Consider the following 13689-nt stretch of genomic DNA (forward strand, 5'->3'; position numbering starts at 1 on the left):
TATTATTACTTACAATATATCACAGATTATTTTTTTTATTTAAATGTAATTTTTTGTATAGTCATTAATTATTTAAGTTTAAATAATTAAGTATTTAAATTTCGAATTTGTAACATACGTTCTCTGGCTGCTTTAAACTGTTCAAAAATATTGTCTATATTAGACATAAGTTTATCTGTACTCAGTTTTTGAAAATAACCTAATTGATCATTATTTTTAATTGAATTATGAGTTTGATGAATGATATTCATTTTTAATTTTATATAGCCACTTGATGTAACATTTAATTGTGATTTATTTAATATTTTATCTTCATGTCCTTTGGGAATACTGCAGAAAGTTATATCTTCTAGTTCATAAGTACCACCTGTGAAAAATCTTCTAAAAGAATTAATAATACTTCCTGATGGTCGCCAAGTAGGAATATTGAATTTATATAAACCAGGCAATACAGGCAAAGGTATAGCTGCATAACCTTCTGTACGATATCTGAAATTTTTAATTATTTTAATTAAACTTAAATTTTTTTTACTATTTTTATTTAAAATATAAAAATATTTAATTGATTTACCTAAACCAACTATCAAGTGATGTAACTGATAATAAGAATTGAGGCCAAGATGATAGATTATTCGTATCAAGCTCAGTGGGTGATTGAAATTCTAATGATATTTGTGAGGCATAACTAAAATATGCTGAATTATTCTTTAAATTACATCTTTGAGTTCTTCCAAATAAACTATCACTTTGACTTGTACTCCAATGTTCTGGCAAATAAACATGATAAGAAATACAAAGCCCATCAAAAAAGAAATCATGAGCTGATAAAATATCTAATTTTATAAAATATTTATATACATTTGGTAATACTAATTGCATGCTTCGAAATATTTCTGCTTCTTTGTGCATCAGTTGTTCTTTAATTTCCTATAAAATATAAAAATTAAAATAATATTTAATAATTTTACATTTATAGTCATAGACATGTTATAAAGAATAAACTAAATAAGTAAGAATTTCAATTATAATATTTTTTAGCATCAAATATATTTTTATTTAATTTTATCAATAAAAAAAAAATTTTGTATATTAATACAATAACATAAAAATATAGAAAGTAGATTATACAATCGCAATACTACGAAATTGTATGAAAGTTACTTTTCCGTTTAAATGACAGTATTGCTCCATCATATATGTATAAACAGAAAGATATATAAGTGAGTTTGTGTATATATGTAGGCAGACAGATAAGTGTAAACGTGTTCAAGCAGTGCCATAGGATTCAGTCGGATTTCAGCTACACCGGTTTAATGTACTTCATCATTCTCATATATTAGATGTATTTTAAATAACTGATAAATCTTGATTACACTATAATAACATGGTCGAAAATATACAATTAAATATGAAAATAATCACATCCTATGAATGTGTTCTAACCAAGTGCAAAATAAAACAATTAAAATCAGTTTCGTGAAACACATGTTTAATTATGAAAAATTATTAATAATAGTGACAACTTTTTTAAAAATTTAATTAAGAATTAAATTTAAGAATTATGTTTTATCCACAAAGAATGATGAGACAAATTTCTGAAATCTCCTATGTTGGGTATGTATATATTTCGTTATATTTTGATTGAGATTGCGTAATATGTAAATAATTTCTCATAAAAGTAATTTTAAAAAATTAGTTGATTAAATTTTAAATTGTAATATATAATTTAATTGTAACTATTTAATGTGCAAAAAAATGTTAAAAAAAAAAAATTAAAAATATGGTAATATTTATATTTTTTATTTGAAATATATTAAAAAAATGAAAATGTATTTAAATATATAATGTAAAAAAATAAGAAATGGAAATATCTTTAAATCAGTTTATAACAAGAACTTAAACATGCATTTTATAATATACATGCTTACTCGTTGCATTTCGCTTTGTTGTTGTTGTAATTCCAGCGATGACTGTTTCTCAGAAACATGTTCGAGCCAATAATTAAATTGAATTCCACTGGAATTCATGATAACGTAATAATAATCGTCCGTAAAATCAGGATTTACTGTTAAAATTTTGTGCAATCGATCGTACGTAATAACAAATAACACTATTTCCGTATCCTCATCAGAACTTGTTAAGATTTTATCTTGTTGAGATAAGTCAACCATGACATACATTGTAGAACTATCCATATAAAGGTAGTGATTCGTTCGAATCCTAGTTTCATCAGGTACATTATCTATAACCATTTTATTGTATCTTTCAGAAAAGGGTTTGCGGTTTTGCAAAACCGGTAATGCAGTTTGATTTCTGATCGCTAGCTTTGTCTTATAAGGTTTCGTTAATAAGTCATCATTTAAATAATAAGAATCATTTTGCGTATAGGTATAAAGTCGAGAACCTTCGATGTTTTTTTCTTTGATTTCTTGATAATATGCTTTTTGAGATTCAGTTAGACAATTTGTCTCGTTCTTATAAAAACTCACTTCGAACGGACTAAATACTTTTTCTTGCCAGTTAAAAATACGATCTTCTTCTTCAAGAAAATTTGAGTCTCTGGTATCTCCTTCATTTTCTAAGAGTTCTGCAAGCAAAGGCCTTTGCTGTACGATTTTGACTCTGAAACAATAAACATGCAGAAGATAAATACAATTTACAAGGTAGAAACAATTTCTGCCAGATGGCCGAGATCTAATTCTATCGTCATATCTGTTTTCGGCGGCAAAACAGTTGCGTTATTTCACATTATAATGATCATTTCAACAATCGAACTTAATTATACAGTTCAGCAGTACATAAGAATAAACAGAAAAAGCAATAATATTAGAAATTGTAATTTTTGAAATTTATCAAATTTTTTTTTATTCGTTATTCATTAAATTTATTATTAGAAATTTTGAAATGTTACCTTATTTTAAAGTTGCTTATAGGTTCTTTAACTTTGTAAGTGGCAGCTATTTTTTGCTTTCGTATTTTATTTGCCATTTCTTTTAATATCGAATATATCGATTATTTGAATAGTGTTGATTCGAAAGAAAGTACATTTGAGTATCGGTTAAAAAGACTAACTGAAGAAAACTATCGACAATCGTTGCACGAATGTATTTATCGATTTTTCTGTTGCCTAGTAACAGATATGAGCATACACACACACACACTAAGCTATCTACATTTTATATTCGTTTTTATATTTTTATGTATGATTGTAACAATTTACTTTTACATACAATTAAAATATAGTTATAAGATTCTTATATCCTGTTGAGTCAGCTTTTTAAAACGGTATAATAACGTAATAAAAACAATATTTCATAGGCATCATTCGCAAATATAGGTACATATAAATATCCGTATAAAATATTTTTCTTGTATTAAAAAAAATAATGAACTTTTATTTTTACAATTATGTATATTATGATATATTTTTCGTTTTATTTAATTTTTACATTATAATTTATTTTAGAATCGAAATGTCTATTTCGAATTAATTATTAATACGATATTATTAATGTTATTTATTAATATTATTAATATTAATATTAATTATTATACGATATTAATATTATTAATATGATATTATATCATAAATTATTTTCATAATAAAAATTAATATTTTGTAAACTCCATGTTTTCAAAAATAAAATTATATTTTTTTTTAAATTTTTAAATTTCCTGAAATAATATTTACAACGTATGATTTTATATTCTTGTATATACATTTTAAATTTCAAATTATATAAAAATAATTTGTGAATTGACATTTTGTCTATAATCTTTCATTAAAATAATATTACAAAACAATAATATTAAATTTCTGTTTTCTCGTATTCGATAATAATATTTAGGTAGTTAACTATATGTTTTAAAAATGTATAAGAATTATGTTTATATATGTTTTAAGAATTTTATAAGAAAAACATAATATACAAAAAAAAAATGATTCAATAAATAATTTTTCTGTAGCATCGATCTTTTTTATTATTGAAACAAATTTTTATTTATTTGAATCTCATTATTATCGCTGAATGATGTCATCAAAACATACATTGTATAATATATGAAACATATTTATGTGTTATATAAAAAGATAAAATAAGAATTGATTACCAGCGCCATCTCTATGATATTAAAAAAACTTTTTTAAAAGTATAAGGTAAGATAGAGTAAGAATTGAAAATCAACGCTATCTCTTGAGTATTGAGGAAAAATAATCCTAGAGAAATGTTTTTGTTGTACAAAAGATGACGCTGAAAATCAATTCTATCTCTATCTTTTTTTTTTTATTATTTTCTATCCTTTCTTTACCTATTTCATTTGCGGCACTCTAAAGATGGCGCTGATTTTTGAATTTTGATTCTATTTCTATTCTCTCAATATTTATTGTTCTTATTTGTATTTGTTCTTCAAAATTTCTTTAAAGATTCTTAAAAGAATCCAAGAATATAAATAGGATATAAAGCTTCGATATTTGATTAATTTTATTGTCTTTTTTTTGTTGTTTATTGATTAAAAAAAAATCTTAATTTTATTATTCAAATAATATATATTATAATATATATTTTTGTATATTATGTAAATAATTTTTATAATTTTTAATAATATGAATAATGTAGATAATATATAATTTTATGGAATAATTAAATCTTTCCTGTAATTTTTGATAAAAAATAAAATTTTTGATTACTTTATAAGAATTATTAAATTAATATATTTTATACAAAATTTTATAAGTATTATAATATTTTATAAATATTCTGACGATTTTCTCATAAATACGCCGAATTATATTTTATTAATTATATTTTAAATACTTATCAATATCAAATATTGCATTGAACTTCATTGATATTTTATTGTTGAAAGCAAAACGAAATATCTTAACTATCTAAAGTTTTACACATATACAGATATTATGATTCACTATGAATATTGAATGAATCATCACAAATGTAAAATTGTTAAATGTACATATATTCGTTAATATGCCGGTGCACGTGAATTGCAACTTTTTACTATTATATTTTAAAAATAAATATTTCTATTTATGTTCGTTAATCTTATTCATTTGTATACATATGTATAATATGTATACATAATATATATACATATATTAAATTGTAACGTATAAATTATATATATTTTAATCAAGCAAAGATAATTATTTTATTACCAAGTGTAACATTTTTTATATTAAACATAGATACATATAACATAGATAAATATAAAACATGATAATAATAGGTAAAAATAAAACTGAAAAATGTTAATAATTGATAACAAAATAATTATTATATTCTACCATACTATATCTTGCGGCACTTTCTATTCGTGCAATGTACTTGGTCGTTCGAGTTCACCTGTTGCGACGCTAACTACCTTCAGCTATAAAGTCTTTTCGAACGTGTCCTGTTGTAATTTGTAGCTGATAATACGGATCTGGCTTCATACTATAACTGATCAGAGTAATGGGCAATTTTATTTGAAGATAATTTAATTTATCTTGCATTGTTGATTAAAATTTATTTGATCTCGTGTACAGGTATTAAGGTCATTGGTATTTTTCAAATAAATGAAACATGCCAATATACAATTATAAATCACGCGGATATAAAATACATGTTCAACTGTATATCTGTCAATCGTTCACTACGCAAGGTTTCTGTGTCAATTTTCCGGATAATCGATCTGATAAGATAAAATAAATGTGTATCATTTGTATGAATAATGCTAAAGAAAAATTAATTACGAATCTACCCATAATGATTAAACGAAGAAACAATTTCATAGATTGTGTGTTGCACGTGTATTAAGTAAATGTTACTTGTATCGTTTACAGTTTATATATTTATCGTGCAATTTAGTGATTAATCTAATACAGGTACAATATATTTAATTCTTTGTGTATATATGTGAAATTTAATGTGTACTTTTGTTGTATTTTTTTAACATAAATAAATTAATTCGCATTATTTAATTGTTTATTACTTTATTTAGTTTTTTTAATTGAAATAATTATAATAATATGTAGAAACATTAATTAAAATAAAAATTTATACATAATATTAAATATTAATAGTTTTATCATATTTAAATTGTTTCATTTTATATATTACAGAGGTTTCAAATTAATTAGAATGGGAAGTAATCAAGAAGGAGAATCTGCTATAACAATACCATTGCAATATAATAATTCTGTAAGAAATTATATTTATAATTTTTATTATATAATTTGTCATAACCTTTATAAATATTATATATAATAAATCTAATAAAAAAATTTGGTTTTCTATATATTGTAATAACTTTGATATTTTCAGCATTGGAAAGCTATATTTGAAAAGTATGATTTAGATGGGGATGGAAGAATCACATATCAGGAATTAAGAGCTATGATACGTAGTTCTTCTTATTCCAATGATATTCCAACCAGGGTTGTTCATATGATTATGCGTAAGGCAGATCTAGATGATTCAGGATATTTAGATTTTCCAGAATTTATAGCTATGGTATTTTTGCTTTTATTGTTATATTAAATTTATTATATTCTTTAGAATTTACAATTATATTTTTAATGTAATATATTATTTATTTATATATTATTATTTATTCATATTTTCATTTATGTAATTAAAAAATTAGTTATTATATTAATATTATTTTCAAAATATTTATGATAATTTATTTTTTTTTTTTGTAGATACATAGAAAAGATATGCAAGGTGTTTTTGGTCACTTAGTGCAAAGATATGTACAATCTATGGTTCCACAAAGACCAACTACTTTTCAAATAGCACGATCTAGTGATATCACTGATGGACAATATGAAGAAGAGTATAGTTGTAAACCTCCAGCATTAGCAATGATAATTATTTCCATATTAGAAATTATTTTATTTTTATATGATGTAATTGTATATAAATCACCTTCTGTTGAAGGACCAGCAGCTACATTATTTATTTATAATCCACACAAAAGATATGAAGCATGGAGATATTTAACATATATGTTTGTACATGTGGGGTGTGTATTCTTTATCATCATTAAATGTAACTATTTTTATATGATTAAGTAATTAAAGATTTTTTTTTTAAACAGGGTATTTCATCTAGTGGTAAACTTACTTGTGCAAATAATGTTAGGTATTCCATTGGAAATGGTTCATAAATGGTGGAGAGTATTAATTATATATGTAGCGGGCGTTTTAGCAGGATCTCTTGGTACTTCTGTATCAGATCCTACAGTATATTTAGCAGGAGCATCAGGTGGTGTATATGCATTAATTACTGCTCACGTAGCAACCATTTTAATGAACTGGTCGCAAATGGAATTTGCTGTTTTACAATTATTAGTATTCCTTGTCGTAACGATTGTTGATGTCAGTCAAGCAATATATAATCGTTATGTATTAGAAACCAATGACCAAGTTGGATATGTTGCTCATTTTGCTGGTGCCATTGCGGGCTTACTTGTAGGTATAAACGTACTTCGTAATCTTGAAGTTAAAACATGGGAAAAAGTTGTGTGGTGGGCCAGTATTATTACGTATACTGTACTTATGACAGCTGCTATTTTATGGAATATTTTCTATACATCTTATTATAATTAGTTTTCATATATTTATTTTTTGCTAAACATTTTCTAATGTAACAAATTGAAATCTTGCCACTATGTAAACAGAGAGCAAAAACTTTTCTATAAAAGTAGATAAATAAACAAGGTGCTAGTTTAAGCATTTGAAATAAATATTAATATATTGCATACTGTGATATAGAAAATCTCTATATATTGCACAGGAAGTAAATTAATGACAATAATAAATAATTTTACATTTGATAATATTTTGTACTAATAAAGAAAAATAATATTTTTCTAATTTAATTTTCTATGAAAAAAAAATATATATAAGAACAAATATTTTTATAATAATAAATTACATAAAAAATTTAATAATCATTCAAAAATCATACATATCAAGTATAAACGAGAACAATAATAATTCGAATAGTAATATTAATAATTCAAATGTTTAGTCTTTTTTTTTACTAATATAAACATATTCAAATTATATTAATTTAAACATACAATTTTTTATTGCATCTTATAAATACAAATATTACTATGAATTTACAATAAATATAAAACAATAATATTGCAATATGATATTTTACAGTGCAATGTTCTCAATATTTAAATATACATTAGAATAAGATTTTATTACTCATAACACTTATTTTTGAAAAAACATGTTTTATCATTAACATTATAATATATATAAAGTATTATTGATATAAAAATACTATTATCGAAGATTTATCTTCGAAAATAACTTTTGTTTAATAAGTTACTGCACTTCATTATCATGTATTTATAATTTACTATTCATGTACCTGATTTGCAAACTATTAATACAACTAATTTGACTACATTTACAAATGTATAAAGATTCTCACAAAACTTGATATTTTAATTGTGAAATCTATAAATATTTTAGTTTGCTAATAAAATGAAACTATTTATTTCAATATATATATATATATATGTTTTTAGAATAGAAGTTCGGAAAAATATAATTAATAGAAAATGAAACATTAAAAGTACCGTTCAATTATAAAATCAGTTCTAAATTTCAATTAAATATAGAATTTATTGTTTTATATTTTTAAAATTTATTTAAAAACGCACTGTATCAATTTTAAAAACGAAATAAAATAGTTTAAGATGTAATTTTGACCACATTTATAATAAAATATTAAGTATAATTCTTGTACAAAAAAAAAGAATTATAATTTAAAGTACAAGATATAAAGAATTACAGAATTTTTTTGAATAGTAATTATTTAAAATTTCTTTTTTTTTTTTTCTTGGTAATAAATTAAAATTTTCAGAATACATTTTAGCATATTCGTGACAGAGAGAGAGAGAGAGAGAGAGAGAGAGAGAGAGAGAGAGAGAGAGAGAGAGAGAGAGAGCCATGAGGTATATCATTTGAAACAATAGAAAAACTGTATTATCATTAATTGTTATTTTAAGAACAACAAACTTCTAGTATTTTTAATAATTATCTAGATTTGTGTCATGCACATATATCTATTATATTTTATCACTATTAATATCATTAATTACTATGATTAATACACACAAAAAAATTACAAATATTCTTCAGTCCTTATTTTCATCGAATTCAATTTATTTTTTTCTTTATTTTGTATTTGTTTTGTTTTTATATTATATATTTAATAATTAAATTCCTTAAATACGCACAAACTGCAACGAAATTATATAATGAATATAATGTAAATTCTTTATTTTTGTATTTTCATATGAAACAATATTTAAAATTAAATTATTCTTAAATAACGAATCGTTAGATTATATATAATAAAAATAAAAAAAAAAAATAAGTTTTGTAAAAAGTTATTGCTCTTTCTTTCATTTTGATTTTTCTTTTTAGAAGAATACTTACGCGTTATATAATTACGGTTGAAATTATTCAAGATGATTCATCACGCACATAAAAAAATAAATTTAAATATATATTTTTCAATTATCATTGAAATATTTAATATAAAAAGCTAATAGAATAATTTTATAAAATATTAAAGTAAAATGTTAAAATATTAGCCTTATTATTTTTTTTAAAGATTTAAGATATTTTATCAAAATTATAAAAAAAAAAAATGTTATCTTTTATTATTGGTTCCTTTATATAATGAAGAGATTCTGAAATTTTCAAAATTGAAATCAATAAATAGTTTTTCATAATATTAAACATATATAATATTGTAATAAATTAATTTTAAGAAAAGAATCTAATAAATCGAGAATAAAAATATTATTTTAACGAATAATAAAAAAAAGTTTATCAAGGAACCTTAACTTTATTTATTAATTATATTTTTATGATTTTTCGCGTATAAGTGCTTCTTATTATCTTATTATTTTGTGTATGTAAGTTTTGTAATAAATATCAAATGTTGAATAAAAAATGCGTATTTTTTTTTTTATAATCACAAATAATTAATAAATATTGGCATGATGTATCGCTCATAATCGATTAGATAATTTTATTAAATGGAACCATTTTACTAAAAAAAATATATTTTTTCTTGATATTTAGCAAATACAAAATTCCGCAATTATTTCTCTTTTTAATTTAAGAAAAAAAATTATTGATAATAATTAAATTGATATTTAAAAAATTTTTATTCTGGTATCTACAAAAATTAAAATTAACGTTTTTATATAATAAATTAAATAATATAACTCGAAAGAATTAATATGTTATATTTTTTGTCTGAATAACCTTAAATTAACTTTCATTTATCATCATCATCATTATTTATTGTTTTCAATTAAAATTATTAAATCGTCAAATAATGCTTGCAGAATGAAAATCAGGATGTATAAATCTCTTATTATAAAAATAATTATGAGCGACATCGAATACACGCGTATACTCAACCTAAATATTGGGTTGGCAACTAAGTAATTGCGGATTTCACTCATAGATGGCTTCGTACCTGATTCAGTTTTTTGCTAATAAAAACCAGAAGTTTTATGAACGTGGGATTATGATGCTGCCTGAAAGATGGCAAAAGGTCATTGATCAAAATGGACAACACATTACAGAATAAAGTTATTTAGTTCCATGAAAAAATTGTCTTTGATTTTCTAAAAAGAATCCGCAATTACTTAGTTGCCAACCCAATAAAACAAAGCGTTGATTACGATGAGAAAGAAAATATTATTGTTCGTATTACTCGTCGTGTATTTTGTATATCGCGCCTTTTCTATATAAAATAGAATAGAATAAATTATAAATAAATCGTCGCTTTAAATAGATGCTATTTTCGACGTTAAAATACAGATAATTCATTAAGTTAATTATTAAGTTTTTATTCGTTCGTTAAACAAATTCCTATCTTAATAATAAGTACCATTACTTTTGGACAGGTACGACGATCATTTGTAATCGTGACACATCTTTCTCTCTGTATAAGTATATATGTATTTCTTTCAGTCAAATATTTTATCATTAAAGAAAAAACGACATATCGTTAAGTCTTATTTTTAAACGATTAACTGTACAATTAAACCATCGTATGTATTTTTATCTATTTCAAAAGAACACGTATTAAATATTAAAATTAATATATTTATATATATATATATACTTCAAAATTCATTAATCCTTAATAAGTTATATATACGATGACCCAGGAAGTAACTTCACTTTATAATTTTCAATTAAGATAAAATGAAGCGAAGGAAGAGATGTATACAAATAAATTTGTGGTATGCACAAATTTTCATCTAATTGAATATTTCGATATAATTTTTCTTTTAACTTCAGTTTTATTTTAATCTACCAGGAACTTTGAATTTTATCGTATTACGGCACTGAAGTATTAAAAAGAATAGCACGTTCATGTACGCTCTGTATATCCACATGCTTTTGGCCATATATATATATATATATATATATATATATATATATATATGTAATAAAAAATAACACGTTTATAATAACACGTTCAGAGACAAGAGTCAAAAGGGGTGTGCTCGTTATTATAACGGAGGTGATTTTTATTTCAACAAAAATAACAATTTTTTTACATTGAACTGTTTTGATAATAATATTATCGTGTGTTATGCTACACCTGTAGTTTACTGTAGGCGTGGTATGTTCTCGCTCGCTATTAATTTGTAGTTAATTTATTTGAATTAATCGCATTAATAGCGGGTTTTTTTCATAGGTAATATCGCTTCTTAGCCTTTTTTTTTTATTTATTTATTCATTTATTTATTTAATAATCATTATTTCACTTCTCCTTCCTCTTTTTTTCTTTTTCTTCCTTTTTTTTTCTTTGAAATCTCGTTTCGTTTAACTTTTTGTCTCCTTAGCTTCTCGCGTTTTGCACGACCGCATTGTAAGCATTATCATCGTCATCATCATCATTGTTATTACTATTTATTATTTATTATTATTATTATTATTAATATTATCAATATTATTATTAATATTATTATTGTTATAATTATTATAATTATTATTATTACTCTTATTGTTATTATTATTATTATTTATTATTATTTATTATTATTATTATAGTACAATATTTTTAGGAGGGAGCTGAGTACCTCGGCGTGTTTTATTTCGTTCCTTTTTTTTTTTTCTTTTTTCTCTTCTCTTTATCTATGTACAGACTTTTTACTTGAAAGAGATCGATCGATAATTATCGATCTTCTTCCAGGTTACAAATGAGTAGGTACTTACATACACACGTCTTATACCTTATATACCTTACGTCGTTTCTAGTCTATAGAATAGTCTAGAATAGTGTGATTTGCCTGTCATATCAACGATAATATTCGTTTCTTTTTTTTTTTTCCTTTTTATTTTTGTTTTTTTTTTTTCTTTTTTTTTTATCGTGTCTGTGTGTTCGTGTATGTATATATATATATATATTTTTATTTTCATTCGACGTTTTTTTTACGTTGCTTAAAAAGTACTTAAAAAGAGGGCTGCCATTGTCGCACTCCGCTTTCTATTCTCTTTCTATTTCTTCTTCTTCTCTCTCTCTCTCTCTCTCTCTCTCTAAAACGTACGGCACGTACGGCAATTCCACCATTTTTCCACCGCATACAACAGTGTCACTTCAGAGCGAACGTTGAAAATCTTGGAAAAAAAATAAATTTTTTACATGTGATTGCGATATTGCATCCAACGTATGTACAAAGATTGAAGCGCGAAAAGAGAGTTCAACAGAGTTTTTTTTTCGATATTACATTTATATAATATAATATTTTGTGTTTGAGTTTATAGAGATTTGATGCAACGCAAACATGTAAATGATTTTACATCGGAAGGAAGTTTCTTCTTATCACAATTGGAGAGATCGAACCATGTTGTGTAAATGGAATTTAATAATAAAAAACGATAGATGGAAAAGAAAAAAAGAGTGAATACATTCAATCGCTTCAATTGCTGCAAAAAAGAAAGCAGAGAAACGCCAAGGGGGCACTCTTCCAAAAAAGTACAAATCGGATTGCGTTATTGATCGCAATTTAAAAATCGCTGTTCACAGTTATATTCGTTTTTTAAGCTTAATTTCCCATAATGTAACTTATTTTTCTCTTCTCGTTATTTTAGTGGAAGCATTTAAACACGGTATTCTTCAGGACTTCGATTTTGTATTATCTAAAAAAAAAAATGTTTCTTGTTTCCTTTTTTTTTTCCTTTTCATCAAGTGTAATAATAAAAATTTTGTAAATCATACGATTTGTGTCGATTGTGAATTACCTTTATAATCGGCTAAAATAAATGCTCTGTATATCTTATGCGAGGCTGAAAAATTTCCATATTGTTTTTTTTTTTTTTTTGGTTTTTTGTTTTTTTTTGTTTTTTTTTGTTTTTTTTTTTGAGAAACTGAATCTATAGTGTACGCATATTTATATATACATATATATACGTATAATTCCATCCACAAACCATGTGATTAATTTTTTTCACGACTGCTTTTCGCATGAAGACAGATTATTATCAAAATAATAGTGGGAAAATGTCTTCCGATCGATACATTTATAACACACATCACTTGAAATATCATTATTTACGTTGCACAGAAACGATATATTATAGATTACTATCAAGCGTTAGAAAAGAATTTGCGTCAGATTTTATCT

General features: G+C 23.4%; 2 protein-coding genes and 1 long non-coding RNA gene across 6 annotated transcripts; 2 read left to right on the top strand and 1 right to left on the bottom strand.

The window, feature by feature from the left end:
• Window positions 1-33: 33 nt before the first annotated feature.
• LOC102653893 (Meckel syndrome type 1 protein) lies at window positions 34-3375 on the bottom strand. Its single transcript, XM_006561917.3, has 4 exons — window positions 2912-3375; window positions 1929-2622; window positions 572-927; window positions 34-489 (listed from the first exon to the last, which is right to left on the bottom strand). The coding sequence occupies exons 1-4, from the start codon at window positions 2986-2988 to the stop codon at window positions 87-89; spliced, it is 1530 nt and encodes a 509-aa protein (XP_006561980.2). The 5' UTR covers window positions 2989-3375; the 3' UTR covers window positions 34-86.
• On the top strand, window positions 1100-7735 carry LOC412319 (rhomboid-related protein 2). 4 transcript variants are annotated; one of them, XM_006561915.3, is made up of 6 exons: window positions 5254-5465; window positions 5543-5881; window positions 6119-6197; window positions 6321-6509; window positions 6701-7023; window positions 7099-7735. In XM_006561915.3, the coding sequence occupies exons 3-6, from the start codon at window positions 6138-6140 to the stop codon at window positions 7607-7609; spliced, it is 1083 nt and encodes a 360-aa protein (XP_006561978.1). In that variant the 5' UTR covers window positions 5254-5465; window positions 5543-5881; window positions 6119-6137; the 3' UTR covers window positions 7610-7735. The 4 variants fall into 4 exon arrangements, with proteins under 4 accessions (XP_395780.4, XP_006561979.1, XP_006561978.1 ...); XM_395780.7 differs by lacking the exons at window positions 5254-5465; window positions 5543-5881 and adding an exon at window positions 1100-1614; XM_006561916.3 differs by lacking the exon at window positions 5543-5881 and having other exon boundaries at window positions 5253-5465.
• Window positions 7736-10653: 2918 nt separating this feature from the next.
• Window positions 10654-13034, top strand: LOC113218842. The gene is made up of 2 exons (XR_003304851.1): window positions 10654-12732; window positions 12830-13034. It is a non-coding gene; the product is annotated as an uncharacterized LOC113218842 (long non-coding RNA).
• The last annotated feature ends 655 nt before the right edge of the window (window positions 13035-13689 follow it).

This window comes from Apis mellifera, linkage group LG1 (assembly GCF_003254395.2).
Source record: "Apis mellifera strain DH4 linkage group LG1, Amel_HAv3.1, whole genome shotgun sequence".
NCBI classification, from domain to species: domain Eukaryota; kingdom Metazoa; phylum Arthropoda; class Insecta; order Hymenoptera; family Apidae; genus Apis; species Apis mellifera.